The sequence below is a fragment of the Lepidochelys kempii genome, chromosome 19 (assembly GCF_965140265.1).
Source record: "Lepidochelys kempii isolate rLepKem1 chromosome 19, rLepKem1.hap2, whole genome shotgun sequence".
NCBI lineage: Eukaryota > Metazoa > Chordata > Testudines > Cheloniidae > Lepidochelys > Lepidochelys kempii.
In genome coordinates this window covers 19,702,379-19,719,335 of record NC_133274.1, presented here as the reverse complement: position 1 = coordinate 19,719,335, position 16,957 = coordinate 19,702,379, and the positions used below count along the sequence as shown (strand labels likewise).

The 16,957-nt window shown below is 43.8% G+C and overlaps 1 protein-coding gene across 5 annotated transcripts in view; it reads left to right on the top strand.

The window, feature by feature from the left end:
* The window catches only part of KDM1A (lysine demethylase 1A), a 181,343-nt gene that overhangs the window by 36,616 nt on the left and 127,770 nt on the right, over window positions 1-16,957 (top strand). For all 5 annotated transcript variants that reach the window (XM_073317371.1, XM_073317369.1, XM_073317368.1 and 2 more), the window contains 3 exons: window positions 5,532-5,610; window positions 8,249-8,341; window positions 9,891-9,997. In XM_073317371.1, the coding sequence (XP_073173472.1) occupies window positions 5,532-5,610; window positions 8,249-8,341; window positions 9,891-9,997 (279 nt within the window). The remainder of the gene's footprint in view (window positions 1-5,531; window positions 5,611-8,248; window positions 8,342-9,890; window positions 9,998-16,957) is intronic.

Genomic DNA, 16,957 nt, shown 5'->3' with positions numbered 1-16,957 from the left:
CTGGTGGCTTTGGGCTGTCTGCCCTCTGTTCTGGTTCCACAGCAGCCCCTAGTGGGTGAAAGGTGTAATTGCAGCACCTCCTCAGAATCTATTTTCTGTGGGGCAAAAAAAAATGTCTGTGGGAGACATGAACTTTGCACGTGCGCAGTGACACAGAATTCCCCAGGAGTATTCAGTATTGAAAACAACTTGGCATACTTTCCATCAACGTTTGTCATAAATAGGGCCCTACCAAATTCACAGTCCATTTTGGTCAATTTCATGGCCATAAGATTTTAAAAATTGTAAATTTCATGATTTCAGCTAATTAAATCTGAAATGTCACTGTGTTGTAATTGCTGGGCTCCATATTCGTCAGATGAAAGAGATACTGATGAACTTGATGACAAAGATATAGATAAAGAGATAGTGGAAAAATAAGATGCTTGGAGAGCTGGCCTGCTGCCTACCATCTAGCATGAGTTCATTTTATAGTTGCTAAGTGTTTTATTTCTATTTAATTTAATTTTTTTCTTTTCTTTTTGTAACTGTTCAGTCTTAAAAAACATTCATATTTAAATGCTAACCTAACATTGCTCAAAAGAATTCTTTTTAGAATTTCATTTAATTTTTTGGCCTTTTTGGAGTTAAAATATCTCAGTTAATTAACTTGATTTTTGTAATTAGGGTTAGCCTTAGATACTCATGCCTGTTGGAGACCATAATGTGTTACTCTTTTTTGTTACTGTTCCAATAAATTGGTACTTTAAAACTTTTTGACCAATGTTTGACTGGTCAGTTGACTGATTTGTTTTTTGGACCGGTCAAATGCATAATCCTACTCTACATGCTTTTGAAAATTGCACCATGAGGCTATAAACCTAACTGGAACTTAAACAAGGCATTTTTGAAGAAAATTCATGTGATATTTTCAAAAGTAGGAAGATTTTCAGTTGGCACTCTCATTAGTTGCCCCAGCATACAAACGCAGGGATGGGCATTTTCTACTATGCATGAGCAGTGATGCATATTTAAACATTCATAACTCAGTTATTACACTATTTTTAAAGGTAGGAAAGCACACTACACCTGAGACCTATGTATGTTCCATACTTCACGTTTTAATGTTGAGTTGTTTCTGCAATATCCTACAAATAGAAAGTTGCAGTGATTTTTTTTTATATATTTTTTTTAAGTGGAGCACTGTTTCATCCTCCTTCTCAAACTTGGATGGTTGAAGGATTTTGTTCACTGAGACACAAATCAAATATAGAAAACTCGAGCACAAAATGCCAGTATTTAGAGGAGCATCTAGGGGAGGTCTAGAGGGTTTTGCCAAGCAACATACTTTAAGGACTCTAATGCTTGAGTCATGTGGATGCAAAAAAGTCCTGAATTTTCTCTTGCTGAGTTACTCTGAAAATGTCTCCCAAGGACTTTCTCAAATCTCCTTTCCCCCTCCTTCATATAAAAATAAATAAATAAATAGATAAAATCATCTTTGTATTGACACTGGACATGGAAACATTCAGATGATGAAGTTAGGGGGGTTCCAAAGAGGATGGAGCTAGGCTGTTTTCAGTGGTGGCAGATGACCGAACAAGGAGCAGTGGTCTCATGTTGCAGTGGGAGAGGTCTAGGTTGGATATTAAGAAAAACTATTTCACTAGGAGAGTGGTGAAGCACTGGAATGGGTTTCCTAGAGAGGCGGTGGAACCTCCATCCTTAGAGGTTTTTAAGGCCTGGCTTGACAAAGCTCTGGCTGAGATGATTTAGTTGAGGCTGGTCCTGCTTTAAGCAGGGGGTTGGACTAGATGATCTCCTGAAGTCTCTTCCAACCATAATCTTCTATGATTCTTCTATGAGGTTGTCAAAAAGCTGAGAGAGAGAAAATTGCATTTAAAATGGGGACTCTGGCAATTTTTAGCTCCTCTCTAGTATAAATATAGCGGGGTCTGCTGTGTTTTTTTTCCATTGCAGTTAGAACAATGACTGGTGACATTTGTGTCCCCAAACTTTGGTAGATTCTTGAGTGAGACACTGAATGTGATTCTGTCCTATTTGCATTTCAGAGCGGAAAGCTGTTGTATGCTTCCCTGACCAGGTTTGGTTTGTAATGAACACTCTCCTCCTAATTCTAGGTTTTGCTGACACAAAAACTATAATATACAAACAAGGGTGAATATTTGTGTATAGAGAATACATAATATGTTCTAAGGATTTTATTCATGAGAGTTTGGGATGGCCATCACATATGCTGTTTAAGTCCACAAATTATACAGAGGAACTGCTAGACTATTCGAAATGTGTAAACAGTGTATGCTTGTATTTCCACAATCTCTTCACCCATCACAAATACTCCTACACAATTGTGTGTGCTTGTACTTTCATATCTCATTAAACCAAACCACTTGGGGAAAGATGGGTCCTGTAGTATGTTGTCAAGTATGGTGTTTTTTTTAAGTAACTTTTTTTTTTGATTGGGAAAAGGGAAGTGAACTTCAGAGTTGAGGATGCCCTGCTGACAAATCTGATGTCAGTTTCCTCTTGTTTAGGCTGGGAATTCTACTGCAGTACTACTGGACAGGATAGGTGTCTCATGTAGTCAGGACCCAAACCAGTTGGGGCTTTGTAGCTTGAGACCAACATCTTATATTATAATTAGGAACAAACAGGAGACTAATGCAGACCATGGAGCACAGGTGTAAAGTGCTACCTGTATGAAGTGACAGGCATTTGCTGCTAGCTGAAATTTCCAAGTGGACTTCAAATGTAGCCCCATTTAGTAATTCTGTCTTCAGATGCCATACTTAACTGTGTCAAGATCTAAATCCAAAATAAGGTTGCAAACTTCTCTTGCCAAATGGTGTAAAAAGCACACTTGGACACTTCTGCTACCAAATATATCCAGAAATTGGGAAAAGCTTGGTTTTTGTCAGTTTTGGGTTCTACTTCTCTGTTGTCCTGCACTTTGACATAAGTGCAAAGTAAGTTCAGTCTCTGTGAAGTGCTACTATTTTGAATTGAATATTTTACATAAAACTTTACATAAAACTAGGGCCGTAGAGCTTGACATTGCTTCTGTGAGAGAAGTGACACTTCCCAATGCTTATGTAGAAAATGCATACAAAGAGCATAAAATAAGGAAGAGGAGACGAATTAGACCCTCATACTCTTGACTCCCACATATCATGAGTAGATATAGCGGGGCTAGCAGTATTGCCTATTGTTAAGGTTGCTTGACGTTTCCAATTATAAGACTGTTTTCAGTTGCTTATAACTTCGCAGAACTTTAACCATTTGGGCTGAAATTTTCCATGCCAAGTGTTTGCCTAAGGCTGAAATTCTTTTTGGAAAGTTTCCGCTAAAAAAGTTCAGCTGTTATCAGGAATCATGCTGGGGAAAAATGTTTTGCCCGTTTTAAAGCATTCTTGTCACCTTTTCTTTGAACAGCTCTAGCACCTCCATGCTTTGATGAAGGGATTTGACATTTGGCAGGCGTGGCAGGTGGTCTGTGTGTCAGGGATGTGTTTCTTGCTGTCTCTGAAAATCTGTCTAAATTCGATGAAATTAGAAGTCCTTTGAAAAATTGCAGTTTGTGCATGATCAGAGGTTTCTTTAATTTTAACAGTTAAATCTCCAGTTCTGTCATTGCTGAGCATACTTGAACCCCTCACAGCTCCTAGTGGTGACCAGACTGTTCATGTGCTATTCTCAGAGGCCAGGGCTACAGGGACAAAGCTAGATGTTCCATGTAATGGCTGCTTCCGGCTGCTCCAGAGTGGGCCGGCCACTGAAGCTGAAAGCAGGGTGCCAATCTCTCCTGTACTCTCAATGCCTCGCCTCTTCCTCCCCCTCCCCCCCGCTTGCACCCAGACATCATGAAGGAGGAAGCCATCTGACTTGAACGCAGAGGGAATGAAAGCCATACCAGGAAGTTGATTGAGACCGAGAAATCTGGCGAGATGGTCTGGAAAGGGGGAGAAACTGGGAGGATAGGGGAAGATTAGGACTGTGCTTTTCATCTTTAGATCTCAAAGCACTTTACAATGGACATTAGTCTTATTATTCCTGTTTGTAAAAATGGGGAAGCTGAGGCACTGGAAGGGCAAGGAGACTGTGAGCTGGTGGGGGTGAGACTGAGACTGCCTGGACAAGGAGATCCAGACCATGAGTTTGGGGATGGAGGCAACTAGGGATTGGAATGCTGCTCTGGATGCTGGGCAGTCACTTAAACCAAACTTTTCATAGGTGGTCACTAGTTGTGTGATCCTCATTTTTGGGCTGTCTGACTTGAAACTTTTGGGGACAAGGTGGGTGAGATCTTTTGTTGGACCAACTGTTGTTGGTGAGAGAGAAGCTTTCGATCTTACACAGCTCTATGAAAGCCGTAGAAAAAACTCACGAGGAAAAATAATTGTGTTCAGCATGGTTTCATTAGTGTGCAGTAAATAAGGATTAAGGTCACACATTAAACAAGGAGGATAAAACAGTGTGTTGAATAGCTGCTCCTTAAGTAAACACTGTCCATTTTGTGCACTGAATGAGATGGGTCTTGTGGTAAAAGTAGTATGTGATCACGTAACTAAAGATTATCATAGAATCATAGAATCATAGAATATCAGGGTTGGAAGGGACCCCAGAAGGTCATCTAGTCCAACCCCCTGCTCAAAGCAGGACCAATTCCCAGTTAAATCATCCCAGCCAGGGCTTTGTCAAGCCTGACCTTAAAAACCTCTAAGGAAGGAGATTCTACCACCTCCCCAGGTAATGCATTCCAGTGTTTCACCACCCTCTTAGTGAAAAAGTTTTTCCTAATATCCAATCTAAACCTCCCCCACATGCATTACCATAATGCATGTGCACAGGGAGGCTTAATTCTGGCACTTTTGAGTGCTTGGCTTTACAACTGTAATGTTCTTTTAAGATTGTGTGTAATATTAAATCAGATCTGGAATGTTGTTGTTAATTTCAGTGGACATGGATTAGTGTTCTCAGTGTAGGTGAGATGGCTAAAGGTGTAAGATAAATGCAGTTTTATCATAATGACCTTGCAGCTGATTGCGTGGATAGCACTACATCATATGTGATGTGTGTATAAACACAATGTTACAAAGAAACTACATTGGAAGGATGCTGGGGTTGCAAAGTCAAGCACTCAAAAGTTGGGAAATGCCTTTGCAACCTTAATTTGGCTTGCTTGTGTGTATGTAATCATTTATTATGGAAAGTGTTGTGGCACTTAATGCTTGTTTTCATAGGCTTTCTTGTAAATAGGATGGGGAGATCAATGATTATATGTGTTTTGTCTTCTTTGAGGTGGTATGGGGAAATAAAGCACTGCATTCAATCATACTTTAAGAATATCCGGACGGTATCATAGAAAAAAGTCTGCATTATATATAGTTTTTACTTCTTGTCTATGTGACAGCTGTACAAAAACTTAAATTGTTCTTATGAGTTGAAACTTCATTACAACATTAAAGATTTTGTGTGTTTTTTTTTCCTCTCTTTCTAAACACACATACATACTGTTTTTGTTTTAAATACAGTTGCAGCTTTGGTTGGACAACCCAAAGATTCAGCTGACATTTGAGGCAACTCTTCAACAACTAGAAGCACCTTATAACAGTAAGTTGACAATTTTTCAGTGAAACCTCATTGCTGCTGTTTGTCAGTCTGTGCTGAGAAAAAGCTGTTTCAGATCAAGAAGACCCTCAGCCAGGTCCCAAACAATTGTTTCTTTGGTTCTTAGAACCATAATGTTTGACTAGGAAAGTGGAGTCCATTGGGTGTTTGACTATAAAATTGGGAAGAATGTTTATTGGATAGCTGTTTAAATCAGATGTGGGAGCACTTCTAAAATTACTTTCTGAACATTTCCAAGCAAAAGTGAATTCTGTCAAGTTACAGTTCCTCACAGAATAACTTCAGTCTAGAGATAAATTAATCTTATGAAAGAGAAGCAAAAATTAATTTATGGAGAGAATCTCATGTTTCACAGTGTTTGCTGTTTTCAATTGTTTACCAGTTGTGCCAAAGTGAATCTTAAACATGGATATATCCACACTGCATGAAATTTGATTCCTAAAGTAAGAAATGCAGTCTACCTCTGTAGTGGGAAGATGTTTGTGGAACACATGCGGTCATTGGAAAATTCTCAGAGTAAGTGTAAGAAATCCCTCACTTGGATTTCTACTTCTCCTCTGAGGCTTGGCCAGAATTTTCCAAGATCAAAGTTCTGAACCTTTAACACATGTTGTTATTAGCAACTGTTTCTACTGCTGCCTCCTCGTCCACCTTTGACTAGAACAGTTCCCTTCTGCAGCTGTTAATGTAGCCTCTTGCTCTACAAGGCAGCACGAATAGAGGAAGGGGAGACAGCATAGCAGACAGACACACACACCCTGTGTGTGAGAGAGAGAGATGCACAAGGCCCCTTTATGTATGCTGACCCCACTCCAAGTACACTGCCTTTTTAAGTAGATCAGCAAGTTGAGACCACACCTGCTGCCAGGAGGCTCCCTCCTTCCCGAGCCCTGTTGTCTCATCTCTTCTCCCCCCACTCTATGGAAATGGGGTAAGCAGGGGGGAGGGGGACACCCTGACATTAACCTCCCCACCCTCTGCACAGCAAGCAGGAGGCTCTGGGGAGCAGCTCCAAGGCAAAGGGCAAGAGCAGGGCAGGCACAGCACATGGCAGTGTGGGGAGGGAATTGATAGTCTGCTGGGGGGCTGCTGCACAGGGAACTTAGGGGAATGGGGAGCTGATAGGGGGGCTGCCGGTCCACACTGGTTCCAAGCCCCCACCAGCAATTTTAAATGAGCATGTTCTCTAATTGATCAGCAACGTAACAATGAAACAATGTTAACTGGGATGACTTTAAGTGAGGAGTTACTGTATATTCTTTTGCCATGGGGCTTGTAGTTCCTGTGTCTCAAACACAAGCTTCACAGCACATGGAAAAGCCTTAGAGTTCTTTGTCCATAGGTATGCCCCTACATGGCTTGCTGACTCATCCGGTGTAGTCCCTGGTCTTTCAATGGGTTTATTGTACAGCTGATGTTCCTTGATGGACCATCAAGCAGGCTAGGCAGTGCCAATGCCAATCTGTCTGAGGGTGTCACCCAGATGCACAGCACAAGTTTGCAATACAGCTATATACCTTACTTATCTATAACTTATAATGCAAAGGTGATACAAACATATAAGCAAGATTATCATACTAGGCAAATTGTAACATTTTTGCAGATACCCTACATGGCATTTCTGGCATGACTCATTGCAATTTTACAGTATTGGTATCCATAATATTCTAAAGCGTCTCCCATATTCCATACAGCGTCACAGGGAAGACAAAGGAAGTTCAGACAGGGGGAAACAACCAGAAGGGAACATCCTTATATCTGTCTCCTGAATTTCAGCTGGAAATGTATTTCAAGGGGGGGACTGACACTATGAAAAGAGGGGACAAACACCCCAAGGCACCCCTCCCTCTCTCTTCCCATCACATTCACAGCACCTGCAATAAAAAAAGTAAGGAGGTGAGCACCATCTATAAGTAGTGTACAGACTGCATGGAGAGGAAGGAGTAGGCTTCCCCCTACTGAACATGCTTACATGGGGAGTCTGGTGAGGGTCAGGGACAGTGCTGGTAGCTCTCTTGGTGTGTCTGAAGTAGAGGGGAACTGTGAATGATAGAACCTCAGAAAAGAATCAACTTGAATTAGACTCCTATAATTTAGCAGGAATATGTGAAAAGGAAGAGAGACCTGGTGTATTATCTGCCTGTAGCACCATGACTGGACCCAGTTCCCCAATCAAACATCTGCAAATACAAAAAATGTATTTAGTCTCTTAAAAATACATTCCACACTGTCTAGAGTGCTCAAGTGCTGAATGACAGCAAGGCAAAGGTGCCTCCCCAATGCCAGTAGGCAGCTGCGCTGCACACTGGCTAATCAAGGAAGAGTTAGATGATCCCTTTGGTTCCTAGTGCTGTGGGTCCTGCAGGGCTATGCAAAGCAGCTATATCACTGTTCACCTAGAGTATCAAAGTGGGGAGTGAAATTTGCACAGTAAATGGTCTCTTACAGTGATGCACATGGGTGGTGTGAGTGTGGTTAGTTTTATTAAAGGTAGGCATCAGTCTAAGTATTTCTTCATCCTATGTAATTCCATTAGGCCATCCAGTAAATGTCACTCTGGATTGTTTTAATAAAGAGAGTAATTAAAATACATAATTATTTAACCTTTCTTATTCTGTAGGTGACACTGTGCTAGTTCACAGAGTGCATAGCTATCTAGAGCGTCATGGCCTAATCAACTTCGGTATCTACAAAAGGGTAAAGCCTCTACCAAGTAGGTTTACAAGTGATTTCAAATTAAGTAATTTTCTGTGATCTGTGGGCCCAAAATGTACCTTATTTTTAGCATCATGATATTGGAACACTAGTAAAGGCTTGAGAAGGGCCAAAAAATTCCTTTTTGGCCAAAATTTTGCATTTTTTTCCTCAGCCCAAAGCTGAATTATCTGAAAAATTTGAAGATGTTATATTTATAGATATTTCTGTCATTCATAGCCACAATACGAGTGCTGCCTGTCCTGTATTTGAGTTACTTTGGAGTAAAAAATGTTTCGCAATGAATATTTCAGACTTTTTGTTTGTGTGTAACACTTGGAATTTAAAACTTCCAAATTTGTCATGTTCTTATTCCCAGTGAAATGAAATGACTGAGAAAAAATTCAAATTTTATTGTGCAAGAACAATACATTTTCCTTAGTTCTATGAAGTTGTGTATAGCTTTTCTATTTTATTTTTTATAGAATCCTTTAAAGATTTCCTCATTGCATGGGGGGAGGTTCTATCTTTTCCAGTATCGTTAAAGCAATACAATTTTATATGTAGACAACCCTTATGTGTCATCTCTCAAATTACTCACCCGTTCTCCTTAGTTTGAGGATCCTGCACTAAGTGTTGTTTTTCTCTTCTGTTTTCCCTATGCTGCATTGTTGTTTTTATACTTTAACAAAATATTTTGCTGATTGCCTTGCTTTTGGGGATCCTACTTCCTGCATAATTGAGGGACTGTTTGGAAGGTTCCAGGAAGCTGAGAGTGTTGTAGCTGACAGGTGGTACATGATTGACCTGTCAAAGGGAGGGATGTTGTGCTAATTCACCTCCACTGACACTACCTCAAAGGTGCACAAATCTTAGTACAATGTGAGTTTTTGCTTGGGAGCACAAGCCAAAGAGGAAGACTGTTGTGGCTTCTTTGAAGATCTCATATTTAAAAATAACTTTCCCTTTTAAACCGAAACCACCTCAGTTTCCCTGGAAGTCTGCATCTTGTCCAGATGCAGATCAATGTGTATAGATTGCAGATTGCACTTTCAAATCAGCATCTGACCCAGCCCTGCCCAATGCTTCCGACTCCTCCATGAAAGAGAGAAGGAACTAAAATACCTTCCTTCAGAATGACAAATGAGCTGATTCCTTTGCTCAGCTGCACAATCCTCCTAGAACTGCCTCTTTCCCCAGAGTGGAAATGTCTGATAGGGAGATCCCTCCCGGTTACAGATATCCTCCTGGCCCCAGTGCCCTTGTGTGAACATGCAGTCTAGGGTCTCTGTTCAGGTGACTGTTGCTATTAACTTTCTACCTAGATTGTGCTTTACCTGCATTTTTCTGCTGGCTACTAAGTGCTGATTATATTTAATTCAGAATTATACAGATTTTTCCTGCTAACAACTATCTGTGATGAAGCAATCATAGCTACATTTTACTATTAAACTTTTTTTAAAATAGACTTCCATCCTTACTAATTTCAGGACTAAAATTGAGCTTGGACTCCTAGGCTTGCATCAATACACAAGTCTATCCTGTAACTTATGCTTTCATTTCTCTAGCTAAGAAGACTGGCAAGGTGATCATTATAGGTTCTGGAGTCTCTGGCTTGGCTGCCGCTCGCCAGTTGCAGAGTTTTGGGATGGATGTCACGCTTCTGGAAGCCAGGGTATGAACTTGCTGCTCAAAGAGAGAATTTAGCTTATGAAACAAACTTATTTAGCCAGTCATTACAACTGATAAGACACTGATACGATTGAGTGCCCTGTGACAGCATGCACTGGGACTGGTGAACTTGTGGCTGTGACCATTGCCAATCCAGATGGGCAGCTAGGTAGCTAGACCTACTTCAGCTCAGAAGCAGGAATATTCAGATTTCTTTGTTCAGTGCACCAGCCCCTGCCTCTTAAGAGAGTGTGGTGGTGCCATCGTTCTTTTTTTTTTTTTTTTTTTTTTTGTAGCAAGAGCTGTAGTCAGTGCCGTCATCTCACTCTTGTGTAGTCCAGAAGATCATTAGGCAAGCACTTAACAAATACCCCTTCCACCAAGATTAAGATGGAATTCTTTGGGCCAAGGGTGCACATTTAGGTAATTATCCATGCAAGGGTTTGTGTTCCAAAAAATCTGCTTCCTTGAGTAGTAAGTCTTGTGATCTCATTTTCGTTCCTTCAGTTCCCCCAGCAGTCCATACAGATATAACAGTCACACACTGCAGCTATATCAAATATCAGGACAGCACCAAAACCCCATTCTTTCTCCAGAGTAGAAAAGAATAATCTTTGGGGCGAGGGTGTCTGGCTGGTGGGTCTTGCCTACATGCTCAGGGTCTAACTGATTGCGATATTTGGAACAGGAAGGAATTTCCCCCCAGCTCAGGTTGCCAGAGACATTTTTCTGTGTTCTTCGTCCCATTCTTGATGGTTCCTAACATTTTTGCACCTTCGTACCATGCCCGCCCCCCCCCCCCCCCAACCTTTTAAACTGCAGCTGAAGTTTAAACTTTAAAGCTTTAGAAGTTTTCACTGACCTGCCAGCAATCATGCCAGGTCACTTTTTTGAGCTGATTGTGCAACGTAGTCATTCTAAATTAATATTCACCTCACTTGGATGAGTCCCTCTGAACTTTCTGTAGTCTTATCTGGATCTGACAAACCTAAGTAACTTTGTTATCTTCAAATTTTGCTATCTTGCTACTCAGACCCTTTTCTAGAACACTAATATATTGAACACCAGGCCTGTGATGGGACTTTAAGGCACCCTGCTATTAGTCAATTGACCATTTATTCCTGCTCTTTTTCCCGTTTCTCAGCTAGTTTTTGATTTATGACAATATTTGCCTCTCCCCCCATTATTTAGGCTCTTTAGTAGTCTCTTGTGAGTGACCTCGTCAAAGCCTTTTGAAAGTCTAAGTTATGTTGACTGGTTCTGCTTTAACCATCACTTTACTGACCTGTCTGAAAAATTCTAATAGGTTGGTGAAACACTTCTTTCCTTTGTAGAAAGCATCCTGGTTAGAACCTATCACATTTTTGGATCACATCACATTTTAGATGTTTTATTCTATTTTTAGTTATAGTTTCATCCAGTATACTGTGTATAGTGGCTAAGTGTGATTTGTTTCGTCCTTTGTTTTGCTCATTCACCTGCTCTGAACCACAATTCACCTTTTCTTTTCTTGTCTCTCAAAGATGGTTTCTTGGTAGTAATTGCCTCTTCAGGGAGGGTCAGAGAATTAAGGTGGTGTCTTCCAAGAGTACCTTCTTAAAATTCTTGGAATAGGAATTTAATTTTCACCCAAGACTTATTGTCCTTTACGCATCAACATGACTTCCTTCCTTTTATTTGTCCTTAGCTCTTTTACCTGTCCAAGGAATGCAAATTGGCTTCTGTGGGTTAAGAGCACTCATCTTCCACGCTGAAAGGACAGTTGCATTTAAAAATTGGATGCCCCTCCATGCCCTATGTTTATAACTAAAAAGGTAGGAGGAGTCTTGCAGGCTGCAGTTTTCAGATGGATATCAAAATATTCTAGACACTGGAATCTAGACATTGCTTCCTATTGTTTCAGAATCCTGCAGACAGAATCTAGTGTGTTTCTTTTCAATTACACAATTCCTTCACTTATATTTGCCTAGTATACGGATTTTGAAGTTGCCCAATCTGCTTATTTATTTATTCCTTCTCTTTTGCTATTCATATTCTATCTTTTAAGATCATAAGGAATCTAATCTGACCTCCTGCATAGTATAGGTGATAGAATTTCACCCCATGAATCATGCATCCAACCCAGTTGCTGAACTGGGACTTATCTTTTAGGAGATCCAGTTTTGGTTGTTTAGATTCCAGGTGATAAAAAATGTTATATACTCCTTGATAAGCTGTTTCAGTGGTTAACTGCACTTATTGTTTAAGTTGCTGCATCTTTACAGTTTGAACTTTGCTGACTTCAACTTGCAGCCTTTGGATCTTATGTCTTTGTTAGAAATCTTCTCTATGTAGATACTTATTAAATCATGATCAAATCACTTGTTAACGTTCTGTTTGATAAGCTGAATACATTGAGCTCTTTAGACCACGAATGACTTCTGTAGCTTTTATCTGAACTCTGTGCAATTTTTAACAGCAGCAGAGGTGGTAATACCCTACTTTTGAATATTCCAATTTTTATATATACAAGGATAACACTAGCTCTTTTTGTCATAGCATACTACTGGGTTTCCTGTTCCATACCCCACAAGTATGGGGGGGAGGGATAGCTCAGTGGTTTGAGCATTGGCCTGCTAAACCCAGGGTTGTGAGTTCAATCCTTGAGAGGGCCATTTAGGGATCTGGTGCAAAAATTGGGGATTGATCCTGCTTTGAGCAGGGGGTTGGACTAGATGACCTCCTGAGGTCCCTTCCAACCATGATATTCTAAGTCCTTTTCAGAGTCACTGTTCTCCAGACTAGATCCCAGCCCTGTGTGTCTGACATCGTTTTGTTCTTAGATGTGCAAGCTCACACTTACCCAAATTAAAGTGTCTGATTTTTGCCTCTCAGTGACCTGTCTTAATCATTTGTTATCTATCAATCTTTGTCATCTATAGATGTTAGCAGAGATTTCATATTTTCTTCCAAATCGCTGATTTAAAAGACAATCTTTTAAATACTACTTCCTAGTTATCTGTATTGGTAGCTGGCTACTTGTAAGAGAATAGTAAAGCTTATGTCTTGTCTATCAATGAGAATACCACTTAACATACATCAGCCAATCCAGGGGGTGTGTCTGTCTCTTGTATCTTTTTTTCCAGTTTTGAAGCTGTTCTCAGGAGGGGGAGGGGTCAAGGGGTCAAGCAGGCTCTTAAAGGGTCAGTACCTTGTGCTAAGAAAAAAAAATTCTGCTTCTGAGCTGAAATGGGCGGAGCTGCTTAGTAGCTGTTTTCTATATTGGCAGCTGGCTCTTCTATGAGAGAATTAATAGATAGACAATATTGTCTTATTGTGAGTGACGGTTAAAGAATGTTTGGTATTTAGATGTAGATTGTGCTGGTTACATGCTCAAGCAGAACCTTTGGAGGAGCAGTTTAATGCTTGAAATCTGAGATTAAATAACCATCTAGTCCAGTGTTTTGTTCTTAGTTGTAGAACCTCATACTTAATCATATTAAAATATCAGATTTTTGCCTCTCAGTGACCTGTCTTCATCAGTTGCCATTTACCAATCTTTGTCATCTACAGATGTTAGCAGAGATTCCATATCTTCTTTCACAAAATCCCGCCCCACCCCGGAGCGGGAGGGCCAGGGTCTGGGAGCAGAGCTGTGGTCGGGGCTGGGGCTGTGGCCAGATGTGGAACTGCAGCCAAGCAACGGGCCAAGGCCAGAAATGGAGCTGTGGCTGGGGTTGGGGCGGGGCCAGAAGCCATGGCCACGGCTGGAGGCAGAGCAGTCCTGTGTGGTGCTCCCTCCCCAAGGGGGTTGTCTTGGGCCCGCTGAGCCCCCTGAACATTTCTAGGTGCCCCCCTGGAGGAGCGCATCCCGTAGTTTGGGGGCCACTGATCTAGTCTATCCCAAGCTTGTGGAGGATTGTTCGAGTATGTCAGTTTGGATCCTATTGTAGGGGTGCATGCATCCCATGCATGTAAGATCAGATTTTTTTTTTTTTTAATTGCAGTGTACATCAGGGCTGTGCATGTGCCCTTTGCTATTTTGTGCTTCCATGTGAGGGTATAAAGAGCAGAGTGGACACGACTCTCCCTCAGTTTCCTCTTGCCGCTTGTGTCATCAAGATGGAACCCTGTCAAATGTCCAACCCGCTGTACTTCTCTGAGCATTGAATTCATCCTCTTGACGAGCTCTGTGAAGAGAATCTGTCTTCATCCTCGGTCTTCGTTAATTCTTTAGCTTGGATGCTCCACTTAAAAGATGAAGATATGCCCTCTGTACAGAGGCGTTAGGCGCTTGGCAGACTAGAAACCCTTAGGGTTTAAGCCCTGCCTGACCAGCAGCAAGTTCATTCCTGTGGTCCATCGGCACAGCAAATTATCACTGTGTCTGGGGGAAAGCCACTTCTCTGATACATGTTCAGTGTATAAGTCCTCCATGAGAACTCTCAAGTCGAGGTACACGTGGCTGATATTACATTTACACAATGGATGTGTCACCTCAGATCTGGCATCCACCTCCAAAGAACCAAAATGGTAGTTCTTCTACGAGGTGGTTGCTCATGTCTGTTCCACATAAGGTGTGCGTGCTCGCCACGTGCACCAGTGCTGGAAGATTTTCCCCTAGCAGTACCCATAGTGGGGGCAGTGCCCTCCGCGATCCCTGGAATGGCGCCTGCCTGGCGCGGTATAAGGGGAGCTGCATGCTCCCTGCACCCTTAGTTCCTTCTTGCCACCAGTGAAGGTGCGTCAGAACTACTCCTGCTCCAGCGTGGCTGTAGCTCGTCCCCAGAACTGTTCGTTCGTTCAGTGTTAGTACCTGTAGTTAGTTAGCTGTTTAGTTAGTTTAGTTAGTCAGTGAGCCCGGGCCAGGGCATGCCTCGCGCCCCTGGGTTTAAGTCTTGCAGCTCTTGTAGGCGTTCTATGCCAAAAAGTGACCCGCACACAGACTGTTTGCGCTGTTTGGGAGAAACCCATATCAGCGAAAGGTGCAAATTTGCAAGCCGTTTAAGCCCCGGACCAAAAGAGAAAGGGACATTAGGCTCCGGGCCATGTTGATGGAGTCAGTGCTGACCCCAACTCCGACACGCCGCTCCAAACCGACACCATGACGTTGGTACACGGTGTCCCTCCGGTGCCATCGATCAGTCGGCACTGCTCCCCATTGACGGGGCACGCCAAGAGGGCCAGGAAGACTCCCTCTTTGCAGTGGCACTGAGGGAAGTCTGGGACAGAGGCTAGGCCCATGTCAGGCAGTCCTCGATCCCCACTGGGACCCAGGCCTCTGACTCACATTGAGCAGAGTAGCCTGGCCCGTTCGGAACAGGCCTCTCCGGATGTCTGGATGCCATCCACGCCTGAAGTCCTCCCGGCGGCCTGGGATGTGATGTCCATGCCGGTGCCCGGAGTGCCGCTGATGTCAGCACCACGCTCCACAGGCAAGCCGCTGCTGGGATCTCCGCAGTTGCCTCCGGCCCGGTACCAGTCTCAGTCGAGGGAATATTCCCGACGCCCTTCACCACCCAGTGACCGTTCAGGGCATAGTCTATGTGGATCGCTCAGGACATAGACCAGACTGTCTGGTTGGGTTCCATCCAGCCGGGACTCTCAGCACTGCTCGTCCTCAAGGAGCGAATATCGACAGGACTGCGGCAGGCGTCGCCAACGGTCCTCGTCTCGGAGGGGGTACCGCAGTCGGTCACGGCACGGTCATTGACGCCTTTCCCTCTTGGACTCCCGCTCCAAGTCTCTGCCAAGACGTCGCAGCCCCGGGCGTCAATCACTGGCGTCTCGCTGTTGTGGGTCTGCCCGCCGAGGCCGTTCGCGGAGCAGCTGTTACCGTCGGCATCGGTCCTCCATGTTGAGATCGTGGTCCTCTGGCCGACGTAGATCCTGGCACTGCTGCTCCTCCCGGGCTAGAAACAGCAACAAATCTTACACCAGCCCGGCCTCCATTTGTAACCGTCCTTCGATGGGCCAGGCCAGCCAACCCGAACAGCTGGCCCTGCCAGTGCCACAGCAGATGCAGCGGCACTGAGTGTTGTGGCTGGCCCAATGGTACCAGTGGGCATTGTGGCCTCCGGCGCAGCCCTCGGTGGCAGCTCGCTCGGTGGCCAGAGCTTCGGAGACACCGTCAGCCTCCCTCTCCAGACCCCCGAGAAAGGAGTTGGTGGGATGTATGTCCTCAGCACCATGCCCACAGTCCAACCAGGTGGTGGACCGTCTGGTGCTGGCCGATACCCAGAGCATCGCACCGGCCTCCCCGCCCGGCTCTGCCCCGCAGGAGGACTTCAGGGCCCATCAAGAACTCTTAGAGGGTGGCAGCAAGCCTCCACCTCCAAGCAGAGGAGATGGAGGAGCCCTCAGACTCCCTGTTTAACATGTTGTCCCCGTTGGCACCGGGTAGGGTGGCCTTGCCTCTCCATGAAGGGGTGACTAAGATTTCAAGTGCCCTGTGGCAAACACCGGCCTTGTTGGCCCCCATCTCTAAGAAGGCAGAACACAAGTACTTTGTACCCACTAAGGGGCATGAGTACTTGTATACCCACCCGGCACCCAACTCCCTGGTGGTCGAGTCGGTCAACCACAGGGAACGGCAGGGTCAGCCAACCCTGACCCCAAAGAACAAAGACTCTCGGAGGCCGGACTCTTTCGGAAGGAAAATTTATTTGTCTTCAAGCTTCCAGTTACTTGTGGCAAACCATCAGGCTCTCCTGGGCCGGTATGAATTCAATCTGTGGGGCTCCCTGCCCAAGTTTGAGGACTCCCTCCAGGAGCGCAATAGGAAGGAGTTCAAGGCGCTGGTGGAGGAAGGGGCAGCGGCCGCTAGGGCGTCCCTTCAGGCAGCCTTGGATGCTGCGGAAATGGCCGCACGATCAATGGCCTCTGTGGTGTGCATGAGACGGGCGTCATGGCTCCTGCTCTCTGGGCTATCCAGCAAGGCGCAGTCTTCCATGCAGGATCTCCCGTTTGATGGGAAAGCTCTGTT